The sequence below is a fragment of the Xyrauchen texanus genome, chromosome 36, assembly GCF_025860055.1.
Source record: "Xyrauchen texanus isolate HMW12.3.18 chromosome 36, RBS_HiC_50CHRs, whole genome shotgun sequence".
In the NCBI taxonomy this organism is placed as follows: domain Eukaryota; kingdom Metazoa; phylum Chordata; class Actinopteri; order Cypriniformes; family Catostomidae; genus Xyrauchen; species Xyrauchen texanus.
In genome coordinates this window covers 9985950-10013786 of record NC_068311.1, presented here as the reverse complement: position 1 = coordinate 10013786, position 27837 = coordinate 9985950, and the positions used below count along the sequence as shown (strand labels likewise).

Below are 27837 nucleotides of genomic sequence, written 5' to 3'. Positions count from 1 at the left end.
AAACTTTGAAGCTCCAAAAAGCACAAAGATTACTTTTATGCTGCCTTTAAGACTCCAGTGGTTAAATCAATATCTTCAAAATCAATATGATAGGTATGGGTGAGAAAAGGATAAATAGTTAAGTCCTTTTTTAACTATAAAGCTCCGATTTCACTTACACATTCTTTTGTTTTTGGCAATTGGCATTCTTTGTGCATATCGCCACCTACTGGGCCGGGAAGAGAATTTATAATAAAAAGAAAGGACTTAAATATTGATCTGTTTCTCACCCACACCTATCTTTTCGCTTTTTAATATATGCATTTAACCACTGGAGACATGTGGATTCATTTTATGCTGCCTTTGTGCTTTTTTGACCTTCAAAGTTTTGGTTACCATTCACTTACAGTGCACCACAGACCTGCAGAGCTGAATTATTCTTCTAAAAATCTTAATTTGTGTTAAGCAGAGGAAAAAGTCATACACATCTGGGACGGCATGAGGGTGAGTAAATGCTGAGAGAATTTTGCTTTCCCTTAAATTCAGTACATGCGGAACAGATAAGTGTCGCATCTGGAGAGATATGAAGTTAATTGAAAGAAACAGGACTTGAGGAAAGACCCCATGAATTGAACCCATAATCTTCAGGAATATATTAGAACAATATAGGGTATAATAATAATGGAGCCATGGCTTGGTGGTTAACACATATGCTCTTATAAACTCACTGAGCACTTTGTTAGGAACACTGTGGTCCTAATAATAAGTGCCCGACTAGTCTTCTGCTGTTGTAGACCATCCGCATCAAGTTTTTATGTGTTGTGCATTCTGAGATCTTATTCTGCTCACTACAATGTACAGAGTGGTTATCTGAGTTACCGTAGCCTTTCTGTCAGCTCAACCCAGTCTGGCCATTCTCTGTTGACCTCTCTCATAAACAAGGAATTTCCATCTGCAGAACTGCCACTTACTGGATGTTTTTTCCAAGTACACTCTTGAGTCTATCATGAGTGAAAATCCCAGGGGCCGGTTGTACTAGCCATGCGTAAATTACAACTTTACAAGCCTAGTTGTGGTGTAAATGGACAGTAAGTCACAATTTACACACTACTCAATATTTGAGCATTGCCCCATTAATCTTAGGTAGAACGCAACACTACATATAAACTCATTTAAGTTTATTTGTTTATAAATCATTACACAACCAAGTTCCCAGTTTCTTGTCAGACTTACTTCATCCTTACAATCCACCTAGAAGTCTGAAATCCAGTGATCAATATCTCATCGATGTCCCATGTTCAAGGCTAAAGCATAGAGGAGAAAGGCTTTTTGTTTGTGGGTCAGTATCAGATTGTCACCTTCATTATCTGTTTTTAAATCTCTTAAAACTCTTTTCACTGGCTTTTAATAGAATGTAATATCCTGGTCTTAAATTGTTGTACGTTTTTATAATTTTGTATTGTACAGCATTTTGGTCAGCCTTGATGCTGTTTTTAAATGTGCTAGATAAAAAGAACTTGAACTTACGACCTACTAGTTAAGTCTTGCCTTAAGAACAGTCGGTGCAACCAAATTAAGCACTGATTTACAAACAAACTAATAGTTATATCTTCATCTAAAGAAGTCTTTAGTGAACTTTACATCCCAACTTACGTGACTTACGTGAGACCACACAGCTGATACAACCCTACCTAGAAGATCAGCAGTTTCAGAAATACTCAAACTAGCCCATCTGGCACCAGCAATCATGCCATTAAGCCCTTTCCACTCTTAATTAATCTACAAACAAATATAGAAAAACTAAAAGTTTATCCAGTAAGAATGTATTGCTTGATGCTTACAAGCAAAGTGTGGCAACTGTTTCACAAATCAGGCCTTCATAATTTCTTCAGAATCCCTCACCATGCAAATTAATGGTCAACTAAAGTCAGATTGTCAGATTCATCAGCCAATCAGATTGATTTATTTGTTCTTGGTGGTTGTGATCTTGAGGATATGTCCCAGTGCAGGCCTTCTAGCTGCCTTGAGTGACGAAATCACGCTTTAAGTGATATCATTTGAAAGTGAAATCGACTGCCATCACTGCTACTATTGCCACTGAGAAAGAGATCCTTATGGATTTAAAAACACAAGATGTTCTGCATGAACATCTTACCGTGTGATTGATTAATTTATTAAACAGGAAAGGAGGACTGATTTTCACTTCAAGTAAATTGGAATGTACCTTTTACATTGTTATAGCAACATCAGGAGTTTTCTAAATGTAAATGAGGCTGCTTGAGCATTCAGTGTCGGATCAAGTTTTGAAAAGTAGTGCTGCATTCCATTCAACTCGCAAAGTTGAATTTGACAACTTCCTACTAGGAAAAGTGCAATGGAATGCATCTTGAAGTCAGAATTACAACTTGCAGGCTCATTCAGAAATTCTCAACTCTGATTTCACCGAGATGCAGGGGCATGATGTCACACAAACATGTCGACACTCAGGGAGATATACAAGTAATTGATAAACATTCACTTTATTAAGTAATATCGATAAATGAGTTTGTTACCACATTACATGACATTAAAGCTTGTTTAACAAATGCCTGCAGAAACAGATGTATAAAACAGGGATAATTATAATCTCTTTTGATAATCGTACACCTGAAGCACAAATGCTAGTGCTGCAGCATTGTTTATCAGTTGGATTGCTAAGAGACATCTCTAATGAGAGTCAAACACCTGCTAAGCTAACGGGAGCATTGCAGTTCCGAATATCGGGGAATGGAATGCATTTATGGTTGGAGATTTTCCAGGTATTATAGACCTCCGTGGTAGATTCATATGAAAAATTATGATTTTTGAATGTCTGTTCGGGAGTTAAAATTAGGTTTGCTTGAGCATTAAGTGTGGTTTCAGGTTCTGGCTTTCGTGCGTTGACTTGTTTTTAAAATGTCAATTGGTATTACCAGTTAGCAGCGATATAATGATGCCCAAAGGCATAGTGTGTCTTCTCCATTGTGAAACTGTGGCATGAATCACACTGAAGGCCTAGACTTTAAATGCACGGCCTGCTGCTGCTTAATAGTATGTTTCACATAATTAGCATATTAGAGTTATCATCATTACACATACAGTGACAGACAATTACTGAGGGCTGTATTTTACATCTCACCATCCAAGTAAACATAATTATCACAACATATTACTTCTGCTCATCATGTAAGGCAGAAAACCATGCCACTGCATGCTCTCCTGATGCAATCAGACAGTCCTGTTTTGCTTTCTTCTCTTCTTGAAGCTCCTTAACACAGCCTAACAAGTGTTCAGTGTAAATGTAAACATCACAAAACGTGAATTACTCCCCTTTTTTTTTTTTTTTTTTGCTGTCCTGAGGTTTATTAAGAGAAATTCTTGATTAATAAGGCTAAGAAGAAGAACATCCAGTTCTTACCTCTTCTCAAGAAACTCATCGCTATGATGACCATGAAAAGAGATACAACAAGGTACATCAGCAGCACATATGTTTCTAGCCACATCACACCAGTATTAAATGCCTGATCATAACACATGATGTGCTATTTGTGTATGATATTAACAAATTAAAAACACCTTTAGTCTTATAAAGAATGAAATGCCATGATGTTCTTAAGAACTACATGTGTGAAACAGCGCCCCCTAATGACAAAGTAGAAATCACTACACTTTACTACACGTCGTACATTAGGTTTATTCATCAAAGTTAGAGAAACAAACTTTAACACCAACTTTAAGAAGATTAAATCCCAACAATAACAAATCTTTAAAAAAAATATTTATCTTAAAGTAAAATATGGCTGTGTAATTTAAATCTAAGCATTTGCCAGTCTTTCATGTTGCACATTAACTGATACCCTTTCACAGGTTTACCATAAATTTCAATCTGACATGGTTTAAATAATGCTAACATATATTTTAATAACGACATAGTGGCCTTGGTTTACCTCTCTACTGATCTTTCAATGTCGTGTCAGTTTCCTGGATGAAGAAAAGTGGTAACTTTCCAACACATCCATTAATCACTCCCTCTGAGATATCTTTACAAGACATTAGACTGTTCTCTCTCAAAGAGCATTCCTAACCCAGCTTTAGGTCCAGCAAACACCCATATATTATATATTTTACAGCTGCCTGTGGGTGAGAAACTGAAAATTAAGTCTCGAAAGTTAATGCAGTCATAGTCTTTAAAATATATTTAAATAACAATATGTTTTTGATTGACAATTCAATATATTTGATTGAAAATTTTAATTTCTAAGAGCATAGTAATACATTTCTAAACATTTAACACTTGGAATAATTATACTGTGTTTCTTTAGTAATTTTTGTATCTGTCTATTTAGGCATAAAATCGAATTGTCAACTCTCATTTGTTGTTAATGCAATGTTGTTGAGCCCTGAGCCCAGATAGTCAATGTGGTCCATATAGTCTGAATTTGGTCCAGATCTCAAACACTGCACTCCATAATCTATAAACACTCACTCAACACTTTATTAGAAATACCTGTACACCTACTTATTCATGTGGTTATCTAATCAGCCATACGTGTGGCAGCAGTGCAGTGCATAAAAAAATTCAGATACGGGTCAGGAGCTTCAGTTTATTTACCATCAGAATGGGAAAAATATGAGATCTCAGTGATTTCGACTGTGGCATGATTGTTGGTGCCAGACAGGCTGGTTTGAGTATTTCTGTAACTGCTGATCTCCTGGTATTTTCACACAAAACTGTCTCTAGTATTTACTCAGAATGGTGCCCAAAACAGAAAACGCCTTGTTAATGAGAGAGGTCAATGAAGAATGGCCAGACTGGTTCGAGCTGTCAGAAATGCTACGGTAACTCTATGGTTCAGGATATGTTTCCAGACTTTGTCCCCGTTGTATACACATGTTTGAGAGGGCAATTGTGATTGTTTACAGTCCCTGAACTTTAAGTTGCTATGAACTTTGAGGACACTGATGTGATGGTATACAAAGATTTATTGTGCAATAACTTTCTTTCCTCAGGGGGGTTTATGGGAATTCCTCTTTTATTTAGTGTACATGTCCTGAGATATAGTGCAGCCATATATTTAGGTTTAGTTTTGCAGTGCTATGATGTCATGCTTGGAGTGATGTCATGCCCTTATGGTTGCTTTGGATACATTTTAATAATACATGTTTACAAATCTCCCCCTTCGAGTAATGAATTGCCATGTGTGTGTGCCACATATGCACAAACTTTTGTCCAGCTCTTTCTTATGTATGTTGTTGTGTCAGTGGGAAGGATATTTTCCTGATCAGCTTGTTGGTGGATGCTGTTACTAATGTTAATTTAAGGCCTTTCAAATGTGATAAGTAATGTGTGCAAACGGATGTAACAGGATCCATCCATCCATCTATTCCTCCCAACTTACAACACCTGCATGGCTTTCCTCACATTTAACATACCCCTTACTCCAGGTGTTTCCTTGTGTACTGTAAATTCAAGTGCAGAACTTGGGTAGTCTCCTAAACATCCTAAAAAATACTCTTGCAACAGCTGTAGTTACTGTAAAATTGAGAGATATATAGTGCCCTCTGCTGATCTCTTGGTAATTTTTTTTGGTTTGAACCCATCAAAATGGTAGCCTTGATCTATTTTAATGACTTTATGTAAGGTTAAACGAGCACAAATTTTTTCCTCATTAAAAAGTTTAACTCCTGAAGACATGCATTGTAATTTTCAATATGTGTAGAAATCATGACCACTGAGATTAAAATGAACACTCATATCAGTAACCTTATAAAATACACTCACCTAAAAGATTATTAGGAACACCATACTAATACTGTGTTTGACCCCCTTTCGCCTTCAGAACTGCCTTAATTCTACATGGCATTGATTCAACAAGGTGCTGAAAGCATTCTTTAGAAATGTTGGCCCATATTGATAGGATAGCATCTTGCAGTTGATGGAGATTTGTGGGATGCACATCCAGGGCACGAAGCTCCCATTCCACCACATCCCAAAGATGCTCTATTGGGTTGAGATCTGGTGACTGTGGGGGCCATTTTAGTACAGTGAACTCATTGTCATGTTCAAGAAACCAATTTGAAATGATTCGAGCTTTGTGACATGGTGCATTATCCTGCTGGAAGTAGCCATCAGAGGATGGGTACATGGTGGCCATAAAGGGATGGACATGGTCAGAAACAATGCTCAGGTAGGCCGTGGCATTTAAACAATGCCCAATTGGCACTAAGGGGCCTAAAGTGTGCCAAGAAAACATCCCCCACACCATTACCCCACCACCACCAGCCTGCACAGTGGTAACAAGGCATGATGGATCCATGTTCTCATTCTGTTTACGCCAAATTCTGACTCTACCATCTGAATGTCTCAACAGAAATCGAGACTCATCAGACCAGGCAACATTTTTCCAGTCTTCAACTGTCCAATTTTGGTGAGCTCTTGCAAATTGTAGCCTCTTTTTCCTATTTGTAGTGGAGATGAGTGGTACCCGGTGGGGTCTTCTGCTGTTGTAGCCCATCCGCCTCAAGGTTGTGCATGTTGTGGCTTCACAAATGCTTTGCTGCATACCTCGGTTGTAACGAGTGGTTATTTCAGGCAAAGTTGCTCTTCTATCAGCTTGAATCAGTCGGCCCATTCTCCTCTGACCTCTAGCATCAACAAGGCATTTTCAGCCCACAGGACTGCCGCATACTGGATGTTTTTCCTTTTCACACCATACTTTGTAAACCCTAGAAATGGTTGTGCGTGAAAATCCCAGTAACTGAGCAGATTGTGAAATACTCAGACCGGCCCGTCTGGCACCAACAACCATGCCACGCTCAAAATTGCTTAAATCACCTTTCTTTCCCATTCTGACATTCAGTTTGGAGTTCAGGAGATTGTCTTGACCAGGACCACACCCCTAAATGCATTGAAGCAACTGCCATGTGATTGGTTGATTAGATAATTGCATTAATGAAAAATTGAACAGGTGTTCCTAATAATCCTTTAGGTGAGTGTATGTTTTATTCTACATGAGGAGGGTCCGCACATGCCATAGCCGAATACTTCTCACTTAATCTCAGTAACCACCCTGTTATTTGACACTTTCACAAATGAAAGTAATCATGGCTGACTGTTAATAATACATTTCTGGAATCTAAAACTAAAAACTATTGATTTTAAATGATGCAGCATCCAAGCCGCTAGGTGACAAAAGTTACTGAGTGCACCTTTAATTTCGAAATTTACAGTAAATTCTTAATTGTTGATTTTTATCACAATGTGTTAATATGATGCAAATGATAATTGATGCTCGTATACCTGTCTGCTGTTTGATAAATACAGTTCCCTCATTATCTTGTGTATTACTGTTAATTAAACAAATTCATTATTAAATGAACGTTAAATGGACAAAATCATCTATAGTCTTATGACATTCTATAATTAATAAGTCTTATAAAAACAGTCTGCATTAGATAATTTTGACCTGAAGACTAGATGTTTAAATCATGAACATACATGTCAGGTGTAAAGAATTATCTTCATATCTGAAGCTGTCTGCTATTAATCAGTTCAACTAAACCAAAATATTTTAGGGCCAAATCACATGGTGCATTTTGTGACTGCTCTTAATTAGATGTGATGAAAATAGGAATGCATTTTGAAAACAAATATTTTGCTCTTTGCTCAATTACCTTCAGAAGAGACAAGCATGCTATGTAAATTTATAGCCATTTCAAAGAGCTGCAGAAATTCCTTGCAGTAAAACATTAGAACCTCTTTAAAATAATGGCCTGTGCCAACTACAACAAAACAATTATGAACTATAACTATGAGAATTAAACAGTTGTGATGTGATTTAGTGCCGCATTAGACATGGAGGGGCTTTTAAGTTGTATATAACCCCACTGTCAGCATAACTGCAGCCCTACCAAAAATCGAGAGTTCATGGCAAATTTGCTGCAGATGAGCTTTGCAAACTTGCAGGAAATTGTCCATTGTTGCCAAAGGTTTTTTGCAGGTTCACCACTACCGGTGAAAGGCTGTAAACTTAAACTAAGCTCATTTTAATGTTAAAATAATGAGTGGCAAGTCTGCTGCAAGTTTGCAGATAGCTTGTCAGAACTTTAGATTTTTAGTAAGATTGACGATTACATATGTATGTTTCACATGATGCAGTATGTTCATACTATATTTACTGGCTAGCGTGAACCTCAATTTTTTTCTCTGATAACATCTCTCATTTGCGATATCCCTTTGGATGTCTGTTAAATGGAATACAAAAACTCAGTTTGGAAAGCAGACAGACATTGTGTTGTCTGATTTATCCCAGTATGTTCAGTATTTTGAAAGGGATTCACATGCATCATGCTAAATAACAAAACGCTTTTACACTTTGCCATGTCTTGGAAGGCTAAAAACCCCAGAAATAGATTGTTCATCCTGACTATGTGTACGTCCCTACCTGTATAGACATAGTAAATGGAAAACTATGGAAAACAGCCTTGTTTTTCAGTAAGACCATATGTTTACCAGTTTTGGGCAAGCTATTCAAAATATGTAGCTAGCCAAGTTACGTTGGTCCATACAATGCATGTGAATGGTGACGAGAACTTTGAAGGTCCAAAAAGCATATAAAGGCAGCATAAAATTAATCCATATGACTCCAGTGGTTAAATCAAAATCTTCAGAATCTAAATGATAGGTGTGGGTGAGAAACAGATCAATATTTAAGTCATTTTTTACCATAAATCTTCACTTTCACTTGTTTTTCACTTATTTTTGCCGGTTTCATTCTTTGTGCATATTGAACCTGCTAGGCAGGGAGGATAATTTATTGTAAAAAAGGAATTACAACTAATGTAACTTTTTCTGGGTTAAAATACTTTCTCCTATCTCAGCTTAATACGCAGAGACTGCTAGTAAGCCATATAGGTTAATTTTCTCAAACTGTTGCTCTATGAATATTGCTCTTTTTGTTTTGAGCAACCTGCTTAGACCTGCCCCAACAAAATTACTTAACCAATGGTGTGCCTAAGGGGTGGCATTATCTCTTTGGATATTTGGAGAGCTGTTTTGGAAACAAAGTTTATTTTTGCATTTCCATTTGGTGGAGCTAGTGGCACAGAAATTACATACTTCAGCTTTAAATATTGATCTGTTTCTCAACCACAAATATCATATATCACTTCTGAAGGTATGGATTTAACCACTGGAGTCGTGTGGATTATTTTTGTGCTGCCTTTTATGTGCTTTTTGGACCTTCAAAGTTCTGGCTTACATTCACATGCATTGTAGGGGCCTACAGAGCTGAGATATTCCTTATTTGTTTTCAGTGGGGGAAAGAAGGTCACCCACATCTGTGATTGCATGAGAGTGAGCAAATAATGAGAACATTTTCATTTTTAGGTGAACTCGACCTTTAACCACCTATTTGTAGCTAAGCTACTGTGCATCTACAAGTCCACATGCGGAAGGAATGACCTTAAATGTCAGTACCACTGTTTGTTATTTTCCAGAACATCTATGCAAACCCCTCATATTCGGTCTCAAATGTAGAAATACTCATTTTCTTAGACCAACAATGTTTCAAGTAATAAGTAGGCTACTCTACGCATTTTAAGGTATTTTTTGAGTATATCGTGTTTGTTTTAAACTGACAAAATATTTTATATAAACATAAATGATAAATTGCAAAAATGCTGTTTTAATGCGATATTCTTGCCTACGACAGAAGACGTGTTATTTACAAGTATTTTTTAAAACTGAACATATAGTATGCTCCTGTAACCAATCGAAGACTTCAATGAGTAACACGTGACTGAACACGGAAGCGCAGAGGAGTTGACGATCTACGTTCCTTTGAAAAACTTCTTTAGTCACGTAATAGAAGCAGCAGGATCAGCTGTCAGGGAGCTGTTCAATCAACAAAATCGTAACAAGGGGGAATACATACTTTTAACTCCGTATTTTACTTCATTAAAATCATATCTCCTGGTGAGTTATCAAAGGTGAATGTTTTGTTCAATTCTCTGAATGTAGTGGTTTATATTCGAGATTTATCATGTCATGACATCTTGTCAGCTAACACGTACTGTATGCCTGATTTATGTGGCTAAAGGGCATAACACGATATTTGTGTTTCCAAATTCAGTCTTTAAACTTCCTGCAAGACTTTTTTTCCTATTAGCTACGTAATGTTAAACCGTGTCTTGTTTGTAACTCCTCACGTGACATGGTTATGGTCAACTACATCAGTGTAAACTGTTTAATCCTGATAGGCCTGGAAAGATGTATATGACATCTGGATATGTAGGCTAAGTTAATTTGACTTAATAAGCATAATTTAAACTAAAGCATTTCGCTTACCAAAATGTGCTCTTGTGGTGCAGTTGTAGAGTAATGCATCTGATAGTTATACTTTCTTATCATACTTTTGAATGCTTTGCCGTATTGATATCAGGGTATTTACATGTCACTCCAAGGTACTTTATGTCCAATTCGTACTAGGTATTTTTTATTTTTTTTTAAGGAAACATAAAATAGAATTACCCCGTTTACTTTGTTAATAAACAGTTTTGGTATTATGAGGCACAAGTTAGGCTATCCATACACATAATTCCAAAGGATTTTAATTTGTAAACTTTAAACAAAATGTAACTACTTGCTCAGCCTCTGAAAAGACATTCCTTTTTTGCCTGAAGTTACCAGTTCCTCTAAATTTACAATCTCTCCCCTCTAACCACCTGGCTCCATTCTGAAATGCAATGTCCATTTTGTTTTTTACACAAACCAATCCATTCCTTATGGATAAAATCACACCCTACATTTATTTTTTCACATAGAATAACCTGTTTTAATTGGAAATACATCCGATTACATGGGCAAAATGGTTTGTGAACACATTTTCATGTTGACTTTAAAGGTGCTATATGTAATATTTTTACTGTACTAAATAATATAATGACCATAACATGTCATTAGAGAATTAGGAATCATGCTAAGTTGAAATACTTGCTCTTTCGATAACAATGCCACATATACAGACAGTATATTCTACTTTGAAGTTTCCATTCCGGGGGGAATTTCTGTTTATGTTTTGGCCTGCGTGATCCCGCCGACTGCCCACTCACCAATAGTACTTAGACACCGCCGGATTGCAGAATTTGAACAAGTTTACTGGCAAACAACACTGCGTTCTGCAGCCATGGAAGTCTGCAAACTGGATAAGAGATAACAGATTCCACCTGACCTAAAAAGCCTTGCCATCCATCTAAAGGCCATCCATGACCAGAGGTGTAGTAAAACAAGGATACATTTTGGAGATGTCTTTGGAAGATGGAGACAACTTAAAGCCCAGAAATCCTTTAAAACGGATGCCGAGTTGGCTAATTTGTGTGTCCACACACCCACATGAGCTTTGATTCTGGGGCGGGGCAGACAACTCCCCAAAATTTAGAATTTGGACTGCTGTACCCATTTCAAACACTTGTTTTCAATCTTACATATAGCACCTTTAATGCCACATGCATTTGTGGCACCTAAGGAAGTAATTTGTGACGTAAACCTGTTTAAGCTTATAATAACCTTATGGAATTGTTAGCATTCCCAACTTGTTGTTCTCCTTTCAGGCATGGAACAAGCAAAGCAGGAGGCCTTCGATCAAGCCAGACTGCAGGTGATCAAGGATGGGTATGATAAGGCATTTGATTGCATCAATAAAGCTCTCACCGAGGACGAGGCAGGGCACAGGGCAGAGGCACTCACTCTGTATCGGCAAGGACGACAGCATCTCCTCCGGGCCATTAGTGTGCCCTCGCAAGGAGAGGAGTGTGTCGGGCCTTCCTGGGAAGCGGCTAGGCAGAAGCAGCGCAAGATGCAGGAGACCCTGATCAACATCACCACCCGTCTATCCATGCTGGAGACCACCTCGGACATCTCTGAGGGAAGCAGCACGGCCCCTCAGAAGCTTTACCCTGATGTCCCAAAAGCCAAACCAGAGAGACCAATTCCGCCACAGGTGCTTGTCTCTAACGGCAAGGTTTCAGGGGCTGCTGGTGGGCCTCTGGCTGGGATGCAGGGGCCTCCCCAAATATCCCCCACAATTCAACACAATATCTTAAGCGATCAGCCCCCTATTTACACGCCACAAGCTGCTGATGGGCACCTGAGCATTTCTTATGGCACAGACTCAGGCGAGCTCTCCCTTGTTGGCGACGAGTTTTACAGCCATACATCTAATTCTACACCTTCTTCTCAGAGCCTGGGGGAGGATGGAGAGGAGCTGTATTTCCTCCCTCAAGGTGTACAGATCTTCTTTGTAACCCCAGAGGGCCAAGTAAGTGCTCCTTCTTATCCAGGGTGCCTACGCATCGTAAAGTTCACCAATGAATGCTCGGAAAGGATTCCAAACAGACCACCTGCCTTCCTTCAGGTACGAAATCAAGAGCTGTGCAGTTTACTGTAATTATGCTTGCATGTGATTGAGCGATTCTAAATGTTTCTACATCCAATCATAGCCTCTAACATAGTTTCTTTACAAAGGATTTCAAAAGTACTGGTACCTCAGGACCAAGTTGATACATAAATGAAAAGATGTAATGATACCAGTGTTTCTGCAGTACAGGTAGTACCGAGCATCAACTCAATTCTGTCCCCGCACGCTGTCTGACTAACGCACAACTGCTTTGAAATGCACAAAATGTTATTTGAGCATGTGCTCTGTAACTGATTTTACACTGAAATGGACTATTAATTTGTGATAGGTCCTAGTGTGATTATAAAAACCTCAAAATGATTCCATTCAATTAAATAACTATACAGTCTGCATGTGCTGCACGCTTCAAAGTGAATTTGTGAAGCTACCATTCACTTGAAACGCCACATTTTATGAGCATCGCACACTGTGCTTGTAGTAAATGAAAAAAGAGAGCACACATTCACAGGGAAGAATGCAGCGCCTGCAGACTATATATTTATAATTACATTGCAGCGTTTAACATGGAACTGAGAACATAACATTTGGGGGGGAAATGGAATAAAAAAAAAAACGTTTTTAGTGTGCTACTTAAAAAAAAAACTTGAAGCAATGTTTACTTAATTGAGAAACAATTCAAGGAAACATGCAATTGTTTTAATTTCATATTGACATTGATACATTTGCATTTTGTTAAATAAGCTGAAGGAGTGTGTTCAATGGTATATACAACATTTTACTCACCCACATGCCATTCCAGATGTGTATGACTTTGTTTCTTTTGCAGAACAGAAACAAATATTTCAGCTCTGTAGATCCATACGATGCAAATAAATAGTGACCAGACCTTTTCAAGCACCAAAATGCTACTTAAAGGTAGCAAAAAAGTAAACCATGACTCCAGTGGTTAAATCCATATCTTCAAAACAATATAAGTGTGGGTGAGAAACAAATCAATATTATAGTTCTTTTTTACTATAAATCTCTCATTCTCAAAGTGAAAGTAATGATTTAAGAATTTAAATATTGATCTGTTTCTCACCCAAAGTGATTGCATCGCTTCAGAAGACATCGATATGGTATTGAAATATGTATTGAGAATCGTGAAAGTTTACTGTTAATGGTACTGACTAGGCTACTGAAATGAAATTGTTCTAAAATTCTTTACTATTGAAATAACAATTTTCCGAGTTATCCATAACTGAAAATGATGCATTCCAAAAAATTTTACATTATTGTGAACTACAGTGTAAGAAATGGCAATCTTGGTTTGGAAACACCTTCTGATTATTACATTGAGATTCCCAAATTTAATAGGATAGTTTAGAAATGCCCATCTCGGTTTGAAAATGCCCACAGATTGGGAAACACCCATTACTGTTCCGCAGAGACCTATAGTCATTGAATTGTGAAAATATGCCTTGAAATGCCTCTGCTTGAAATATAAATTAATTTAGACCAAAGCCAATATTTAAACAAATAAAATGCCATTATTGACAGATACTGATAGTCACCAATTTATTGTGCTTCCCTAGTCTGCGCACATGAAAACCTTTTGGCTACATATTTATACAAAGATGTTTGTTAGGCCTTATAGTATATAAGGATGTCAACACGGTCCCATATGTTCAAGCACTTTTGTATCTCACTTACAGATTTCAAGATCTCTTACACGCAGACTGATCTTGTTGTTAAATTCTAGGCATTTGGACTGTCCAGGGAGGCTTTTTGTTCAAGTCATGGTGTCCTGTAACCTACTTTCACAACCTTTGTCTGACTTAAAAGCTCCTGGCACCCTTAGGATGGTGTTGTCTTCAATGGCTGCGCTTCCATTATGGTGTCAAAGTAGGGCATCCTAGTTCACTCAACCTTTTTTCTGCCACGGCTCACTTTTTACGACTAAAAAAAATTCTACGGTACACCATCCCACATAGGCTAACCATCCTCAATATTTTTCCTTTTCAAGAACTTGTCCATGTTTTCTCTCCAACTTAGTAGCGTGTTTAATTGTAAAGTTTGAAATTTGGCTATGCAAAAAAAACAAGTACCATACAGTGCTTGTGTTAGACTTACTCGTAGTCCGTCATTTTGACGGACAGGGTCGTAAAAATTCCATCACAATCTATTATTACCTGTCATTTAAATTTTCATGTTTTAATGATAATAAGACATTTAATACCTTTTATTTTCATTCACGTTTTAATTTTTAATCATGAATTTACAGGACGAGCATATAGCAGATTATGCATTTATTTATTTATTTATTTATGAAGAGAACAGATGAATAACAGACACCACACAAAGCAAATGAAGGTTTTTTTTTCCCACAGTGACATCAGAGGCCACTAAAACACAACATATGAACAACGCAATATTTTAAAAAACAAATATGATTAAAATATGAACAAAACATAAATCTTTTGGTGTAAAGTGACGTCACTTCATATACTTCAATGTATTCTGCAGACGGGAGTCATGTGAAAGACTCTAAACACGTATAAATATCACTCACTTTTGCACATTAATCACTGCTCTTCACAATCACAAAAGTGACCGATTATGGTTTAAAAACGGCAAATTTCCATGAAAGGTGTGGAGTTTGCATCCCTGAAATTGTGTATAAATATATATATATATATATATATATATATATATATATATATATATATATATTTTTTTTTTTTCATGCATTTATTTATATTGTGGAATTTGATAATTTTCCACAGCACACTTGACAATCTTTCACGGCACACTAGTTGGGAAACACTGTCCTAGTGCATACCAGGGCCAGTTGGCTTTTGGCCTGCCAATTACCCTTGGGCCAAAGAAGGCCAACTGGGGATTGAAGTGGGGTCAATGTCAAAGGCAGAGTGTTTCTGAGTCGGGTCAGAGGCTTCAGCACCAAGATACTCATTTCCCAATTTTTAATACCTAGCTACCTGCTTCAACAGAGAATGGAGAGTCATCATTACAGGTTAGAAGACGAAGTCAGGGCTCTTTTGAATATTTGAGCTATACACATTCAGGTCGGCGGAATCTGCCGAAACGAAGATGTGATTACATATATTGCCGCCGAACTTGCCAAGTTGTGTATCTAGCTCACAACGGTACATGTTCAGGGAAAAAATAAAAAATATTGTGGACACAGTACAAATTAATGTTCATTTTGAAGGCTTGCTAGTCTCCTGAGTCTGATACCTCAGCTTGACTTTCCCTCTTGCTTGTGAAATGGGTGGGGTGTATGATGACCCGTTGGTGGGAATGCAGATTAATTTTGATCTCACAGCTCGAGGTTTGAGACTATTGGCTTTGACTGACCAATTGCTAGCCCTGGCTCGCACTGGCCTGAAACTGAAAAAGTGGCTAGTGAGGCCACTCATGCCTTGCTTCTTAGCAGAGTCATGTAGGTGTCTGCTTTGCTGCTTAAATCCAATTGGCTTTCACTGAATGATGTCATCCCGGCAAAGCCCCGGTTGCCTGGTGTTATGGAATGAAATGTGTATTAGCTTTATGACCTGATGGAATTTTCTTGAATTGTTGACTTTCATGATGATGTACCCTCATTAAATATATATGGTTTTGCACAACACAGTTTACACTTTGAACACCTGTCTGTTGTTGTTTTGCAATAATGAGTGATAGTATTCTGATAGCATGGTAAAAGCAAACAGACAGTTATAAAATACTCACCGTATGAGATATTGTTAAGAAGTAAAAAAAACTTCTTGAGCCTTGAATGATTTTTGGACCATATCAGGGCCCAGTCTTTCCTAAATCCTAAAGTAGACAGTATCATCTCTCCACACTGACATTGATGTTGTAGATTAGCCATGTCATCATGGTGAATAAAGAACCTCCAGTTGCTGTGCTTTAGACTTTGATTGTAATCCAATTTAATGCTAGCAGTCATGAGGGGCTCAATAAATCTAAATCCTTTTAGAGTCTCCTTGTCACATATCCTAACTGTGGGAGAATGGGAGGTCCAGAATGGGATCTAAAATTCTGATCCTTTTTAGAGATTGAGGGACAATTACCATTTTACCATTTCGACACAAAGCATACAGCATTAATCCATAATTTGTCACAAATATTTTTTAATATTTACTTGGATGAAAATACTTTAAAGATCTGAATCATGTAACATTTGAATATCAGATTAAATCTTCATGTCTCACACAATTATTTGGTTTGTTTTCAAACCAGACAGGCTTTTAGAATCACAATATTAAAGGAATATCCCACACTATCAACAGCATCTGAGGTATGCTGTCAATTGCCACAGAAAATTATTTCGGTTTGTCGACACAACACATATACACACACACACACACACAAAAGCATGTTTACATTAATACACATACTATGGAAATCTATGGGACATTATATTCTGGAGGGGTTAAAAGCAGTTAATTCAGTTATTAATGCCTTTACATAGATTAAATAAAATTATTTAATTGTATAATCAAAGTTGTCAGAATCATACTTTTGAGGTGATACTACTTTTTATGTGGATGAACTTGTGGTTATGCTTTACGAACATAACACCAAAGTAAGACATCTATACATGCACACCAATATGCTGATAACTGCCAAATATCATCTTAACCAAAAAATCTTTTACATGGCATTTGAAATCATCAGATTATTCCCTGCTTTTGACATAAAAACATAAACAATGCGTTTACATGACCTTACACATTGTCTGCAAATTTAGCATAATAAGATTGTCCATGTTAATGCATTCATTGTCCTCCGATTTTAGGGGTAGGATTAGGCTTTGAGCTAGTTCCTGAGTTATAGATTTGAGCAACAACCAGTCCTCTGATTTTAGATTGGGTTAGAGGTAGGGTTAGGGCTTTTCACGGTTGATATAAATGTTGTTCCAAGTATAACTTGCTATTTAGTAATCACATTTATTATGATTTCAGGTTTGTGACTGGGTTTACCCCTTGATGGCCACTGACTCCCCAGTCCTGCTTTGCAACACGGGGGTCTACATGTTCCCGGACATGATGACTCCCACCCCGGGATCCTACGTTGGGGTGGTCCTTTCTTCTGAGCTTCCTCAAAGTGAACGAGAGACCTTCCAGGACCTCCTCTCTCAGATGACTGACTTGCGTGTTCAGGTGAGCTGCCCCAGTCCCACCTCAAAAACACATGGGCCAGCTGCAGCTTCAGAACAGGTGTGGCAACTCAACCTTGTTTCACACTTTTTGTGTTACTGACTCACTCTCTGCTGCCTGAATATTAATATTAATCTCACTTGCTGCTGCCCCTATATGGTATTCTTTGAGTTTTTCTTCTTTATTGCAACAGACTAGCATCAAGACTTTTACGCTGTGGTAAATTGTTTTACATAATTTAGATGCATGATCTTCACATACATTAAATGCATGGTCTTTCTGCTTGTGTTTGGTATGGCCTTTAATCAAATTGTTGCATGTTGCTGGTATGCTTTGGGCAATATCAATGCATCTGCCTGCCTCATTAACCCTTTACTATATTTACAGATTTCAGGTGTTTTTGAGAGGTTAAGAGATTTATTTAACAAGGTACTAAAGCATTGTAACAATACCACTGATTGACAAGTGCCTTGTAAGGGTTGTGTAATTTGAAGATTTTAAAGGAATAGTTTACAGAAAATAAATAATTCTCTCAGCATTTACTCACCCACATGCCATTCCAGATGTGTATGACTTTGTTTCTTTTGCAGAACAGAAACAAATATTTCAGCTCTGTAGATCCATACGATGCAAATAAATAGTGACCAGACCTTTTCAAGCACCAAAATGCTACTTAAAGGTAGCAAAAAAGTAAACCAAGACTCCAGTGGTTAAATCCATATCTTCAAAACAATATAAGTGTGGGTGAGAAACAAATCAATATTATAGTTCTTTTTACTATAAATCTCTCATTCTCAAAGTGAAAGTAATGATTTAAGAATTGAAATATTGATCTGTTTCTCACCCAAAGTGATTGCATCGCTTCAGAAGACATCGATTTAACCGCAGGAGTCGTATGGATTGGTTTTATTTTGCCTTTATGTAATTGTGTTTTATTTTTTTGGAGATTCAGAGGTCTGGTACCCATTCGCTTGCATTATATGTTGATATCTTTCTAAAAATCTTTTTTTGTGTTTTGCAAAAGTCATTGACATCTTGGATGGCATGGAAAAAAAAAAAAAAAAAAGAAATTTCATTTTCGGGTAAACTATCCCTTTAAGTTAAACTGCAAGACAGTAGTGGTCATTTATAAAAAAAACTTCAGATATTTTTGTATTCAAATAAATCTTATGTTCTTAAGTAATGGAAACTTGAGGCATTAAACTTAAAAATAATGAATAAAAAGTAAATAATAAAAGAAATGAATAGTACTTTTGACAACTTTTTTAAATGATGTACCCTCACATGTGATGAAGATATTAGTCTTATCATTGACCCAAAGTCCATGTTGAGATCACATGATCTTGGTAACCCCTCTATTTTCAGACACTTTCAGTTGTAGAATAAGATTACATGTACAATGATATCATTAACCCAAACCTTTGGTTAATCCATGACCACTATTGTACTGCCAGCGAAACATACACAAAAAAATTCCTTTTCTCAATGGAACTTCTGTATGTCTCTTCATATTTACCCTAATGCACTTGACAGTTCGTGTGGTCATTACAATGCCTCTTATGCTTTCTGCTGATTGCATTGCCTTTAACACAGAGGTCCAGTAGATTTTCACTCATTTGGCTTTGGTACGATGTTCATTACTCATGAAATAGTAAGCTGGCTTGGCCTGCGCTTTTGAGCTGGAACACTCCCCTGCTGTTAACGCTCACCGCAGCAAAAAAAGGGATTTAAAGTAGACTGGAGAATTAATTAGCTGTAATGCTATTAGCAGTCCAAGAACACTGTTTCCCTTCTCACCTGGTGAATGAAGAGCAGAGCCAAATATAACTATAGCACACTGATACTGTATTACCGGCAATTGATTCCCATCAGAGCTTCACATAACATGTTTTTTACATAGAAACATGGAGTCTCATTCTCTAATAATTACAAGTACTTAAAACACTTAATGTTGTTTTTTGTTTTTTTTGTCAATCTTTATTTGGTTATTCATTGGACCTGTATTACATTGTTTTAATTGCCCATGCACAGCACTTTTAGTATAGACTTGTTGTTTTGAAATGTGCTCTATAATAAACTGACCTTGTCTTTTCTAACATACTGTATAGGGCTGCACAATTCATCAAAATAAAATCGAAATTGTTATATGGCCTTGTACGATTACTAAAATTCAAAGGAATGCGATTTAATAAATAGTTTATTTAAAAGTTTATTTTAAGTTCAGTTCGAAGTTTAAGCACACTGCTCTGTCCTGTCTGTATTCTGATAGTGCATTATTGTTTTCAGAGCAGCTATTTAGAGTGAGTTATTTAAAGTGCTCCAGATTTACAAATTTCACTTTTGATTAATTCCAAATATGTTTGACTGCTACAAGTTAATATACAAATAATACACCCCATGTCACCGGGTATTTATGGACAAAGGAGGAGATGATGTTAAAATGAGGAGCACATTATACAGATGTTGTGAAATCTGCTACACAGGAACTCCTCATGCAGTCGTCCGCCAAAATAAAAGCTTGAAATTTTAGAACTTGACAGTTTAGATGTGAATATGTTTAAAAAAAAAAATAAAGTAAAAGAACATGGGCAAAAATGTAACAACATTTTGGTTAAAATTAATCACTTTAAAGTTTTTTTGTGGATCATATTGGAGTTCAAATTGCAAGTGCAAGATTTCTCGAACTAATCGCAATATTACTTTGTTCAATTTGTGCAGCCTTAATACTGTACTGTATGTGCTGCATAGCGTGTTTTAATGTTGATTATTCCACTTTTTTCTAAATGAAGGAATGCATGTCTGCAGTAAGAAATAATATAATACATGCCCAAAACATTTTCATATAAAGGCTTCATTTTCTCAAGCAATAAACAATTTTTTTTATATAGGCCTAGACTACACATGATTAATTTTTTTGGGACTCTCATTAGCAATTGTGGTATACACCTATACAGGCTGTATGTTAACCCAGATCGAGCTATAACACACAATTTGTTCTTTGAAATAAGAGACTTATTGCAAGGTCAGATATTTTTAATTTCTAACAATATATAAACTCTTAAGCTTAACGCGTTCTTTGAGTCTAAGACCACCAGATGTCTGTCTTTTTTTTCTTCGTATGGTACTGTAAACCATACTGTATGTATGGTTTACAGTAAGTTTATTCTAAATTTGACATTTGAATTTGAAATTGCATAATTATTTATGAATCATGATTTCTACATGAAAGAGTTTACGCACGGGTTTTACACACAAAAATGTATGTACTGTTTGCAAGGTTGGTGAATGAGTCGGAACACATTTTCATAAACTTACTCCCGTCATATTCTTTCTGCATTGATTTTAAGTTGGAAAAACATTGTCTATGCTTTTAGAAATTATTTCACAGAACAGCTGCTGCTGAGTTTGGGACCAAGTGCCGCTGTTCCTTGTAAAGGAGGGGGCGACAACAAACACCACCATTGTTGAATGGAAATAACAGGTTGTTGTACCAGACCCTGCTGACTCACTGGCTCAAAATCAGTGTTTAGAGGCAACAAAGGATTTATTTATTTTTTGGCAAAAGAGGAATAAAATGGAAATGAAGCCTTGCCGCATTACTTAACACGTTCTCCTTCGCAATACACAATACTGGCTCATAAACTTATCCTTATACATTACCATATGCTTGTAGTGATTGCTTGAGCTTGGAACTGCACTCTTTATGATGCTGTACTTTGACTGTTGTCTGCTATCATGTGTCCCCAAGGTATCAGATGGTGAAACGGATACCATTAACCTGGGACAGAAGGTGCTGATGGGGCCTCTTGCAGATGAAGCAGCGCCCTCTGCTGTAGAGGAGGAAAAGGTACTTCCTGAATGGAGCGAGAAGGTGGCCCAGGGGATCCTGACAGGTAAGGAATAAGGCAAGAGTATAAAACATGGTACACTTTGCAATTTGCTTAACTACCCTTTAACTATGGTAAAATTGCTGTACTGTAGAGCACAACCTCTAATGGCTTATTTAAAGTCAACGTAAAACAGCATTTGCAACTCATTTTACCTAATGTGATTTGGCATGAATTGATAGATTGAGACAGGATATTGTAGGATGGACTTGATTTTCTTTCAGTAAGGAATTGTTAAAAGTTCACATTTGACATTTTGATAAAATATTATGAAAACTATAATTTGTAATAAATCTTTTCAATTTCAAGAAATTGTTTCAAAACAATTTCTTTGGAATAAATCATCTGAGCATGTTCTAAATAAAGCCTCATTTATACAGTGGAAGAAGTGCAACTAAAGCACAAGGGGCAAGAGGAGCCTGCACTTATAGCATGCACTGCATCGTTTTAAAATTAGTTAGTAGAGGGAAATAAATAAACAACATGACCAAACCACACCCATGATTAAGCCAAGTTCTCCTATGCCAATAATTTCAGGGATGTGCAAAAACAGTCTTTTCACCCAGTAGCATACAAGGGAAAGTTCACCCAAAAATAAAAGTTCTCTCTTCATTTACTCACCCATATGCCATCCCAGATTTGTTGTAAAAAGGATTGAAATATTGATCAGTTTCTCACCCAAAGTGATTGCATTACTTCTGAAGACATTTATTAAACCAATGGAGTCATATGAATTGCTTTTATTCTATTTGTATGTGATTTTGTTTTTTTGGAGCTTGAAAGGTCTGGTCACCATTCACTTGCATTGAAAGTGTCTACAGAGCTGAGATATTTTTCTAAAAATAATGTAAAGAGTAAATTATGAGGTCATTGGGTCTAATAGAATCATTTTTGGGTGAACTATCCCTTTAAGGCCAGGAACAAAAACACACTGCAGTTAAAATAATTTCTTCACTGAAAGCTATATGCAGTTTTACTCCTAATTTTTACATTTTCAATTACTGACAGGGGCTTCATGGTTGAGCTGGGGGTTGGTGAAGGGGGCGGAGTATACAGGGAAAGCCATCCATAAAGGTGCATCCAAATTACGAGAGCACATCACCCCAGAGGACAATCCAACCAATGTCAGCCCAACTGTAGCCAAAAGCCTCCATGTAGCCAAACAGGCCACAGGTGGAGCTGTGAAAGTCAGCCAGTTCCTTGGTAAGGAAATCCATTTTTTTGATCAACTCCTTGTTACAGAGAGTGACTGAGATTGAAACATCACATTTCAGATATTATTGTTCAGTCTTTGACATATGAAGAACTGTCAGTAAATTCCTTGTTATATTGATTATATTAAAAAGATGAGATGCATATAATTTATTGTTGATGATTTGAGCTCGGAACCAGAAAACATGTCCATACTGTTTCAGTGGATGGATTGTGCACTGTCGCTGGCCATGTTGGCCGAGAGTTGGCGCCACATGTAAAGAAACATGGAGGAAAACTCATTCCAGAGTCTATGAAGAAAGACAAGGATGGATGCTCCAATATTGATGGTGCCATGGTGGTTGCAGCCAGTGGAGTTCAAGGTAAAATTGTTCACTAAAACCAAAAATGTTGTCTAACCTTTTTTTAATTTAATAGACAGATTTGTATCTCCTCTGCTTTTTTTGGTCATATTTACTTGCATTTGCATTTACATTTACACTCACAGAGCACTTTATTAGGAACACTATGGCCCTAATAATATGTTTGGATGGCTGTTTTAGACCATCCGCCTCAAGGTTCAATGTGCTGTGCATTCTAAAAAGTTATTCTGCTCTCTACAATTTTACAGAGGGGTTATCTGAGTTTTGGTCGCATACTCAAAAAATACTCAAACCAGCCTGTCTGGCACCAACAATCATGCCACAGTCTAAATCACTGATCACATTTTGTTCCCCATTCAGTTGTTTGATGTGAACATTAACTGAAGCTCCTGACCCGTATCTGTGGGATTTTATGCATTGTACTGCTGCCACACGACTGACTGATTATATAATTACATGAATGAGGTGTACAGGTGTTCTGAATAAAGTGCTCATTGAGTGTATGTTCTTGCCGAGAGTACTTAAAAGAAAGGAGTTACTTAAGTCTCTCAGGGATATTTTACTTTGAGTGCTTAAAGGGATATTTTGCCCAAAATGGACATTTCTGTCTTCATTCACTCACCCCAATGTTGTTCTAAATCCATGAAACACAAAAGGAGATGTTAGGGTAGAATGTTAGCCTCAGTCACCATACTGTTTCACTGTGTCTTTTCCCCCCACCCATATATTAAACGTGAATGGTGACTGAGGCTAACATTCTACCCTAACATCTCATTTTGTATTCAACCAAAGAAAAAAAGTAATGCAAGTTTGGAACAACATGAAGGTGAGTAAATTACTTTAACCAAATAGAGTACATTTAATTTAAAGTTAGACAATATGCCTTATATTAATAAGATAATTTGGAGCAAAAAAAGTCCAAGTGATACCGGATGCGTTTTATGTTCAATCACTGATAAGGCTCAATTTTCATACACAATTGTCCCCATTGTCAAAAATAGTTTTTATTACACACATAAATGGTGTCAAGCACCAATACAACTTGCTCATAATCATGATGGTATTGTCCATAATATCTTGATGATTTAAACATATACAGGATTTGCAACAATGTGGATGGGATTGGAAGTTGCAGCAAAGAACATTGCAAAGAGTGTTGCGACAGAGACTGTTACCACTGTGAAACATAAGTAAGTGACACTACAAATCTTTCCATCTGGTTTGAACTTGATCATGCTAATATTTTATGTTTTGTGTTTCTGCATTAGCAATTGTTAATATCTGTGCTTTTGCACAAAAATAACTGATCAGAAAATGAAACTGCATTCACCCTACTTTCTTCCATTTTATTTGGTTGCAGATTTATGGTCTAGAGAACATTTCAGACCACCAATGAGAAAATGTAGACCCATTTTCCCTTCATCTCATAAAATAACCTTAATTAATGGTCCCAGGCATGGCTAAAGCTTAAGTTTGCGGCTGATTGAAGTGGCTGATTAGGTCAGCCTTTATGTGCAATGCTTATGATTTATTGGAAATAATGATTGCAATGCGTCGATTAGCATCCTCTCTTGCTGTGTACACTGATCCTTTATTTAATGGTGGAAAAAATAATTAATTTCACCGTCTTTATTGTTATTTTTTTATTAACTTTTTAACCTTTAAGTATGCCTTAATTTTGCTGTTGCGTCAACAGAAGATTTAACCTGGTTGTTTAATCTGATGAAAAATGTAATTTTGCTAAATTTAGTATTTGTTTCTGAACTATATTTAAATTCTGTCATGCCATTCATTAAAATGAATGGTTGAAATTTAAAGCTTAAACCATTTCAATAATTATTCTTCACTATATCAGATTTCATACCTGTCCTTCCCTTTCTAATTGTGCTCAAATGTATTGAGCATTTTGGATTTTATTCATGCATGTCCCGGGACAGTAAACATTTATTTGCCATCTGTAGGATTAATTTTACATTCCAAATCAAGTTCTGATTTTCTCCAGAGCCTGCATGTTTTTAAGTGCTTTGCTCTTCTTTGAGAAATTGTAATCTCCTAAAGCTTATTCCGTTTTTTTTCTGTATCTTTCATCAATCCTTCCCCTCTTTAACTCAATCTGGGTGATCTGTAATCAAGGTATGGGGCTGAAGCGGGCCAGGCCACGGACCATGCTGTCAACTCGGCCATCAATGTGGGTGTCACTGCCTTCAATATCGATAACCTTGGAATCAAGGCAATGGTGAAGAAGACGGGCAAAGAGACCGCCCATGCCATTCTGGCAGACTATAAAGTACACGAACCAAACAGTCAAGTTGAAAAACATAAAGACCAAAAATAGAGTTCAGATTTTTCTGACCGCTTTTGTTTCAGGTGTCCATTTTTAAGAACAAACCAAAGGTCATACTTTCAAAAGACATTGATTTTTTGCAGTTGTTCTTTTGATGTTGGTGACACCAAACTCCAAAGACCTTAATGAGACTACTACAGTTAACTGTGCTGTTTATGTTTGTGCTACTGCTGTCTCTGTACTATTGAATATATCACAGGGTAAATAATAAATGTACTTTAAAACAAGTTGACTGACTGCCTTACCTGGCGGACGGTATTTCTGATTTTGCCTTACACTTCATCAGCAAAGTGAACTGAATATATCACCTTGGATTAAGCCAATGATTTATTGGGATCTACAATTTATTTGGGTCATATTTAAACCTCAAAATGTTTGCATGGTTTGTTTCTTATAAATGAAAACCTAAAACACATTGCAAGCCAAAGGCATACTTGTCCTGTTTTCCCATAGAGCCTTAACAAATATAATATTCTTGTATTTAATATTAATATAAATACAAATATATTTAAGATGTTTATAATATCTATATTAGAATGCTTTATGGTATATTTTTTTGTAACTGCAGACCAGTTTGCTCCAGGTACTTGGTGGAAGTATTGTTTTTTTTTGTTAAATTTGTTTTTAAAAGCACTTTAATCCCTGATTGGACCAGACATGAACATTTTAGTAGGGTGATGGGTGCAAGGTTTACCTGTGCATTAAAAGTGCAAAGGAAAATATCAGTGCATCAGTTTAACCTTTTGAGGTTAGATATTGTGAAGGATTTTTATTGGAAGCCAAGAAAAAAGAAAAGAAAATTGGGAAATATTTAAAATAGTATTATAAAGTTAAATTATATATTTTAATAATATTTTTAATGAAAGAGGCATACAATATATTTCAAACTAGCGACATGAAACTGTAACACACCAGATATACAGTATGATGTTCTCCCATTGTAGAGATTCATCTTTTAGAGATCATGAAAAATGTTGACTGCACTATTTTTCCCTTAAAAAAAAAAAAACTTGACTACTGACTACATTTCCATGTAATTATGGACATATAGACAATTCAAATAACTTTAAATGGTGTAGTAACATTTTACATTTCACTGTAAGCATTAACAGGCCCTAAATGTGTTTTCATGGTTTCATTAATGTTTTCATGGATATTTAAATGTCTTATTGCAATATATGTCTCAATTAAATGTGCTGACACTGTAAATGATATTAAAGTATAAAATGTTTAACCAGAAGTCAGTTGGTTTGCTTAATGATAAAGATTCTAACCTATGTTATCTAACACAGTGTTTCCCAACCACACTAGTGTGCCGTGGGAAATTATAAAATTCCACAAAATATATAAATGCATGAAAAAGAAAATAATTTCAAGGATCCAAACACGGGGATTACTCCTCACCTTTTGGAGAAATTCGACATTTTGAAACAATAATCGGTCACTTTTGTGATTGTGGAGAGCAATGTTTATTGTGCAAAAGTGACTGATATTTATACGTGTTAAGGGTCTTTCTCGTGACTCGCGTCAGTGCTGCAGAATACATTGAAGTCTATGAAGTGACGTCACACCAAAGTGTATTTCACACACGTTTTTGCTTCACCAATAATGTCTTTGAGAGTACTAAGCAACAATAAATATTTAATAACTGTCCAAATTTGTGAAGAGACATTGAATGTCTCATAATTTCTTTTAATTAAATATTACCTTATCGTTTACGAATATCAGAGACCCCAGTTATTGAACTAATTTAAATTCACCAAGAAAACGCTTAGACCTAAACATAAACATGTCCTTTTATTACTTTCTGCTATCAAAGCAACTGTAAGCTTTTTTCTCTCTTTGTTTATTGTGCACACCTCTCGATTTTTACGTGTCAAACTCCTAAAATTGCCCCTCTGTGACGTTTTCTGCAACTCCTGCCATCAGTGTTGACACCTCGACTCAACTCATGTGAAATGCGCTTTACAATGATGAAAGAACATTATGAAACTCAAAATTATTATTAGTGGTGCTTGCAAAGCATCACTATTGTAATCTCACATACTTATTATACTTTTTATTTTTATTTTTATTATATCTCTTAACAAAACTTCGGCACCTAACTCGTCCCGCACCGTTTGGCGTAGACCCACGAATGAGGTGTCAAATCGAACGGCCTATTGAGGACACGTGTGCTATGACTTTTATAAGCGATCGGGGTACGGTATTTGCCCCAGGGGCAAAAAAGCGGCCGAAAAATCCCATAGACTTAACATTGAGACAAACTTTGACGCGTCACAGCTCCAAGCGAGGATTTCGTAGAAACGTGTGATTTGCCACATTTGAAGAGGCTGGCAGGCTCTGTAAAAGCATACCTCAATATGGGGTAAAAGTTGCACCCCTGGGGGCAGGAGCTGCCCAAAAATGCCCCAATTGACTTATAATGGTGTAGGACGGCCCATGAAATGAAAAGGC

The 27837-nt window shown here is 36.7% G+C and overlaps 1 protein-coding gene across 3 annotated transcripts; it reads left to right on the top strand.

Annotated features, from left to right (window-relative positions):
- Positions 1-9862: 9862 nt before the first annotated feature.
- LOC127630133 (spartin-like) lies at positions 9863-26614 on the top strand. Of its 3 annotated transcripts, none has more exons than XM_052107582.1 (8): positions 9863-9973; positions 11608-12410; positions 17381-17578; positions 21324-21468; positions 22471-22665; positions 22878-23036; positions 24136-24226; positions 25170-26614. In XM_052107582.1, the coding sequence occupies exons 2-8, from the start codon at positions 11610-11612 to the stop codon at positions 25369-25371; spliced, it is 1791 nt and encodes a 596-aa protein (XP_051963542.1). In that variant the 5' UTR covers positions 9863-9973; positions 11608-11609; the 3' UTR covers positions 25372-26614. The 3 variants fall into 3 exon arrangements, with proteins under 3 accessions (XP_051963542.1, XP_051963544.1, XP_051963543.1); XM_052107584.1 differs by having other exon boundaries at positions 24397-25310; XM_052107583.1 differs by having other exon boundaries at positions 9864-9987.
- The last annotated feature ends 1223 nt before the right edge of the window (positions 26615-27837 follow it).